Consider the following 7,043-nt stretch of genomic DNA (forward strand, 5'->3'; position numbering starts at 1 on the left):
AACATTTATTTTTCATATTAGATGGCTTAAAAAAACCTTTTAAAAACTATAGACTGTAGTTCACTTACAGCAAAATAAGGCATAATTATAGAAAAAATCCCATGTAACCATCATCCAGAAATGAAACATGGTGTTATGGTTTGCATGTTTGTTTCCTCCAAACCTCATGCTGAAGTTTGATCCCCAATGTTGGAGGTGAGGCCTAATGAAAGGTGTTTTGGTCATGGGGTCAGATCCCGCATGAGTAGATTACTGCCCCTCCCAGGGGGTGAGTGAATTCTCACCCTATTAGTTCCATGAGAGCTGTTTGTTAAAAAGGGACTGGCCTTGCCCCCAGGCCCCTCTTGCTTCCTCTCTCGCCACGTGATCTCTGCAGTGCTGGGTCCCCTTTGCCTCCTACCATGGGTGGAAGCAGCCTGATGCCTTCGACAGATGAGATACCCAATCATGAACTTTCCAGCCGTCAGAAGCCTGAGTCAAATCAACCTTTTTTTCTTTATAAATTACCCAGCCTCATGTATCCCATTATAGCTACACAAAACAGACTAAGACATATGGCTAACACTTCAGAAGCCCTAGAATGTTGAACTTGGACCACATTCCCCACTCCTACCCCCAGACACTCACAATCCTGACTTTTATGGTGATCCCTTGTTTGTCTTTCATTAGTTTAACCATTTATGCATTTCTAAACAATATAGTTAATTTTGTCTATTTTTGAACATTTTGTGCATGATTATATTGTAAGTATTAGTTTGTGGCTGGCATTTTTTATTTAACAATATTTTTGTGAGGTCAATCTTTGTTGCTGCTTGTAGCTATAATTTGTCACATTTATTACTATATGATATTCTATTGTGTAGAATAACCTAATTATTCATCCACATTGTATTAGTCAGGATTTTCCAGAGAAACAGAATCAGTTCTATCTATCTATCTATCACCCTATCTATTTCTTTCTTTTTCTCTCTCTCATGTGCACACCTTATTATAAGAAATTAGTCACACAATTTGGAGGCTGACAAGTCCCAAGATATGGGTCAGCAAGCTGGTGACCCAAAGAGCTGATGGTTAAACTGAACTGATTAAATAAAACAGCAACCATAAGTCTCTGGCACATGTTCCATAAAAAGTAGGCACTCAGTGAACGTTAATTCCTTTATGTAGATTGTGAAGGAATGGTGGAAGGCCCCTGGGGAATTGATCCATCTCCAACTAGCTGATACTATAAAACCAGTAAAACAGACAAGATTTTGTTGGTGTGCAAGACCCAGAATGTTTTATACATACTAGCTTAGTTAAGTAACTCTTATCGTTTTCAAAATGTCTTAAAATCTGTGGTTAAATTTGAGCTTGACCATTTGGGATGCCAGTTTGGGCTTGACAGATGTCTTGGCTATAAAAGTGAAATGGCACAAATTGATATCAATGTTACGTAACCAGGGCTAATTTGAGCCAGACTGCAGTATCTGTGAAGTTTATCTCTGACTGCGTCCTCTTCTGCTCTGAAACTTTCTTCATTCACTGTTGCCTTCTTCCTTTAACTTTTCAGATGCTTTGAGCTCTCTCTCTCAGATCCTTACTGTGTAAATGACTCATGAAACTTAAAGAGTAACCTCCCTAAAAGTGAAAGTTTGCCATTTTAAAAGGAGACAAACATTAAACTAACAGGTGAGTTTCAGACGGTAGAATTCCAGGCATCCGCATGAAAATAAGGTGAAGTTTGGAGGTTAAGAACCTCCCTCATGCCTAGAATATGTGTCACTCAGTGTCTCTTCCTTCACAAACACTTTTTAGATTCCTTATTTCTTATTCCTTGCGTAGGGTCCAAGAGTAAACAACTTTTTCAGGAACTTGTTTTTTCCCTCTCTCTCTCCCTGGGAGCAAAGGCTCAAACATGAGTCAGGATGAGAGGATATCATCAGAGCAGCAGAAGAGGAAAGGGGAGAATTTGGGTTGAGTTTATGGAATGGCAGACAGACTAGAGTAATGCGTCGAGAAGACATGCTAAAGAAGTCCCTCTCATCTGTCTTGGTCTTGCAGTTCCTGGAGGCTCCATAAATAGAGTCTGAACATACCAGACACTTAAAAAGCAAATGCCGACTGACTGCCCTCAGCTTCTCCTTCTTGCCAGTCTATACTCTAAATACTTTCTATTTTGATTTATTCTGATTTGGATAGAGTCTAATCAGGCATGTGTAGCTCCTTCCAATACCAAGATGCTCTGTAAAGAGATGGGAGAGAATTTGAAGCTGGCTTAATCAACCAGGGCTCAAAATTACCATTCCTCCTCGTACTGGAAGTGTGTGTTTGTGGGTACACACTTGGAGTGAGGGGATAAAGGAAATTGTAGAGAGGTTACAACCTATGAGAATCACTTCTCTAGTGCATGTTAACATCATCAGCTTTGGGCAGTAGAGACGGGGTTTTCAAATCAATGGTTAAGGGTATGCTTAGGGAGACGGTTTTCTATCTTTGCAGATGAATCACTACACTTACTGCTAGAGTACATCTTTGTGAAGGAAGGTGTGCCAAATCCGAAACTCACAGCTTCATAAATTAATAAATCTCTGGGGTGTAAAGAGCACCTCCTAATTTGAGTTTTGAAAAGCAGAGGTAATTAATTTCCATCCCAGTGGTCAGTCCCTCAGATTCCCCAGGGTTGATCTAAGTTGGGATTTTCCTTTGTGGTCCAGGAGGAAAACACATGGAGAGTCTGGAAGACACAACAGGATAAACACTTGATCATCTTAAATATTGCCCTCTTCACCCCCCAAAACTCGTTAGCATAGATAATCTCATGTTTATTGAATTTCTATTGTTTGCCGAGTGTCGTGCTGGGCATTTGGAGTCAGGAAGATCTGGGTGTGCATCAGAGTTCTGCCCCTTCCTTTTTGTGTAACCTTGAGCACACAAGTTTAGTTTTTCATGCTGAGATCTTGTTTCCTTCCTGCACAGGGATAGTGCAGTGTGCATTGTAGCACTGCAATGAGTATTTAATTAAATAACTTTTGTGTCTGCTACATATTAAGTGTCCAATAAAGGAAAGTTACTGGGATTATTATGAGAATAGGCTATTTGGGGAGGGTGGTTTGCTGAGGAAATTTCTTCCCCTTTCTGGCTATCCATGGCACAGTCAGTAGACAGGTGACCATGAGGAAAGGTGAGAGGCATGTGGAGGGAGGAGTCTCTGTTTTCAAATGTGAGCACTGAATGTATCCCTCGCCTAAGGCAGAGGTGGAGGTGATGGCTTGGATCATTTAAATCTGCAGTAGTTTGGAGAAATATGTTTCTCCCCATGGCCTAGAAAAACACTTTCTTCTTCTCCAACACCCTCCACAGGGCATTCTTGATCTCTTTGTTCCTCAAACTGTAGATGAGAGGGTTCAGCATGGGGATCACCAGTGCATAGAACACAGATACTACCTTGTCCCTGCCAGGCGAGTAGCTGGAGCTGGGTCGCAGGTACATAAAAAGGGCCGTCCCAAACAACAGCGTCACCACCAGGAGGTGTGAGGCACATGTGTTAAAGGCTTTCCATCGACCTTCCGCTGAGCGGATCTTCAGGACAGCAGACACTATGTAACCATAAGAGACAAGGAGGATGAGGAATGATGTCCCCCCGACAGCAACCACCACAAGGAAATTCACCACCTGACTGAGGAAGGTGTCAGAGCAAGACAGAGCCAGGACTGGCGGAAGGTCGCAGAAGAAGTGATTGATGACGTTGGGTCCGCAGAAATGGAGCTGAAATACGGAGCTGGCCTGGATCAGGGAGCTCAGAAAGCCGCCGATATAGGCCCCAACCACCATGCGTGTGCAGAGGCCCTGGGACATAATCGTGGTGTAGCGAAGGGGGCTGGAGATGGCTGCGTGTCGGTCATAGGCCATGGCTGTCAGGAGGAAGCACTCGGTTAGACCCAGGCCAACAAAGAAAAAAAACTGGGTGGCACAGCCCATGAACGAGATGGTCTTCTGCTTCTGGAAGGAGTCAGTGAGCATTTTGGGAGCCACTGCGGAAGAGTAGCAGATGTCAATGAAGGACAGATTGCTGAGGAAGAAGTACATGGGTGTGTGCAGATGGATGTCACTTTGGATCAGAAAGACGAGGGCCAGGTTCCAGGCCAGAGTCACTAAATAGATGCCCAGGAAGGTCACAAAGAGAAGCGCCTGGAGTTCTGGATGGTCTGTGAATCCCAGGAGAATGAACATGGTGACTGAGGAGCTGTTCCAGCCCTCAGTTGTGGACATGTTTCCCATGGACCACAAGGACAAGATGCAGATCTGGGATAATAATGATAATCCATAATACAGGTGGTATCAACAAATAATTACAAAATGCACAAGAGGGAGGGCAGAGGATTACAGAGGGTTGCAACTTTATGCAAAGATTTTCTCTCTCTCTCTCTGTCTTGGTCTCAGTGTCTCTCTCAAAGAAGGCAATTGCAGTCATTGTCTTAAATATTAATATTTAGGCAGTATAGTGTAGCTGATATGAGTTTAAACTTTGTATCCAGACTCCCTGGGATCAACTTCTGCCTTTACCATTTTACTAGTTGTGTCACTTTCGGCGAGATACCTACCATCTCTTGCTTCAATTTCCTTATCTTTCAAGCTGAATGATAGCAATTACTTTACACATTTGCTTTCAGGATTAAATAAGGCAATGTATGTAAAGTGCCTGACACACAATAAGTGGTCAGTGAGTTATTATTAGGACAGTTCTGTACGCCCTGGATGCATTAGGTCTTGCCCTGAAATAACTATTCATCTACTTCACTCAAGTTTCAATATTAGAATGAAAAGATCAATGGGACCAAGTTCAGCTACCTAGTTGTGAGATGATCAATCAGACAGAATATTTTTAATGAAAAGGATCAGACCACAAGTATATAGAAATGTTCCTAGTTGTTACATATTAGGTCTGAATAAGCGAATGTAATTCCAATTTCAAATGTGTGTCAGTCTGAGCTCTCTAAGCTGTTTGATTGTTATGAGTGTGGGCTCTGGATCTAGACTTCCTGGAATCAATTCCCAGCCTCGCTTAGTAAATGTGTGATGTTGAGCAGATCACTTGAACTCTCTATTTGTTTCTGTAAAATTATAGCTAATAATAGCATTTACTTTGTTATAGGATCTATGTCTATCTGTCTGTCTATCTATCCCTTTTAGAACATACCTGGCTCATAGTAAGTTTTCTATAAGTGTTTGTTGTTGCTGTTGTTATTTCAAGCCTAAGTTACAAAGTACCTTCAATCAAATTCTTTGAATTTTCAGTGCATGAAGCATCTTTCAAGAGCAGGAAATTGATTCCATAGAATCCACGTCAATAAGAACCATCACCCCCTTACATATCCCCACTAAATCGCAATCCACATTGACCAGAAGGGAATTGCTGTCAGTGGGCTTCTGAAGCTGAGTCCCTAACCCTATAGAAGATTCCAGGAAAGCGGTCAGAGGGCCTGGTGGCTCATGGTGAATGACCCTTAAAGGTTTGGAATATATCTTGATCCTTCATTTGGAGATCAACAAAATTGCCTTAACTGGCTCTTAAACTATATTTTAGCCTATGTATTTATACCTATGTATTTAAGTATAGTGAGTGTCATCAATTTCATTTTATTTTTCAACATGGAAATAAGTTATTTTATGAATTCAGAAGCAATATAAGAAAACTGCAATATAATTTGATCAATATACCAATGTAAAATATTGAAACAAAAAATCATGTGTAGTTCCTGATCAATGCAAAAAAAAATTTGGAACTGAACATCACAACATTCTAGCTCCTGAAGTAACAACTCTTAACACTTTGTTGTATACTTTTCATATACAAGTATATATGTACACATGTGTGGGTGTTTGTGTCATAGTACATAAGCCTTAGTAACTTGTATATATCATGGAAATCATTCCAAGGCAGTAACTTCACAATTTGGGAAGTAACACTTTCTCTATTTGCTCTGAATTTTTCTTGCTTAGTTTCAGTATCTTCAGTTTTCACAAATCAACCCATATCTACTCATTGACAGTTAAGGGCTCATTGACCTTCGTAACATTTTTCCTGGAACTTACACAGAGAAATGCCTTTGAAATTGGGCCCATCCTCTCTGATATCAATAATAGCTTCTGCTACATATTTTTTATTGCTAAACCCCTCAAATTTGGACAGTGAGAGAACGCGAAGCTCCTTTTAGTCATCACCATGGTGTCATCAGTGCAGAGTTTCAGATAATCCCTTCCTTAGTCTGAATCTTGTCAGTGTGACTTTAAGCTTTTCCCTATGTTCTAAGGTTATGCACCTGTTTGTGAAGGGTGTGTGGACTTTCTAAAGTCAAGAGAGGATTCTTTCCTTTAGAAGAAAAAGGAGGAACCTGCAGCAAACTTTGGCATAATTGAGTGCAGATGTAGAACCACATGGAGATATTGGTAGCTAAAACAGAAAGAGCTCTACTGGAGCCCTCACCCATCGTGTGTTGGGTGAGACATTTAGCAAAATAGACACCTGAGGTCTTTGTTGTGATTCTAGGCTATTTGAGGCACCTACTCAAGTCAGCAGAAAGGGGAGTGAGTAAGGTGGTGGTTATGATTCTGGATAGACTTCAGGACAAGTCTGATTCTAATCCTGACTTGCCAGCTGTGGAATCTTGGACAACTCTTCTAGCCTTTCTGAGTTTTGATTTTCTCATTTGTAAAATGGGAATGACAGTGACTACTGAATAGAGTTTGAGGATTGCTTAAGATAATAATGTCCAAAATGCTCATGTGTCTTGAGATGGAATGTTTGCTTAATAAATTGGGACTGTGACTGCTCCCAGCAGCAATTATTCCTTAAAAAATTATTTATAGAACTGAGCCTTATTTTGGAAACACTTCCTTCTCATGTGATAGGCTGATGTGTGCATATCTCATCAAAATAAGGAGTTCACTAGTGCACCATGAAGATTTGTAAGAAGTATTAATATTTAGGAGCAAGGTTGAGGAATTTTGTGATTTGAGGATTGAGGGGTTAACTGAAAGTCTGTTTTGAATGTTGCTATCAG

At 40.8% G+C, this 7,043-nt stretch overlaps 1 protein-coding gene across 1 annotated transcript; it reads right to left on the reverse strand.

The window, feature by feature from the left end:
- Positions 1-3,231: 3,231 nt before the first annotated feature.
- On the reverse strand, positions 3,232-4,270 carry LOC105810015 (olfactory receptor 5A1-like). The gene has a single exon (XM_012643924.1). The coding sequence runs from the start codon at positions 4,258-4,260 to the stop codon at positions 3,304-3,306; it is 957 nt and encodes a 318-aa protein (XP_012499378.1). The 5' UTR covers positions 4,261-4,270; the 3' UTR covers positions 3,232-3,303.
- Between the last annotated feature and the right edge of the window lie 2,773 nt (positions 4,271-7,043).

Source organism: Propithecus coquereli, unplaced genomic scaffold (genome assembly GCF_000956105.1).
Source record: "Propithecus coquereli isolate 6110/MARCELLA unplaced genomic scaffold, Pcoq_1.0 Scaffold202, whole genome shotgun sequence".
NCBI classification, from domain to species: domain Eukaryota; kingdom Metazoa; phylum Chordata; class Mammalia; order Primates; family Indriidae; genus Propithecus; species Propithecus coquereli.

Excerpts from the sequence above, each read along its gene's own strand:
- LOC105810015 (XM_012643924.1), bottom strand. The coding sequence starts at position 4,260 with ATGGGAAACATGTCCACAACTGAGGGCTGGAACAGCTCCTCAGTCACC.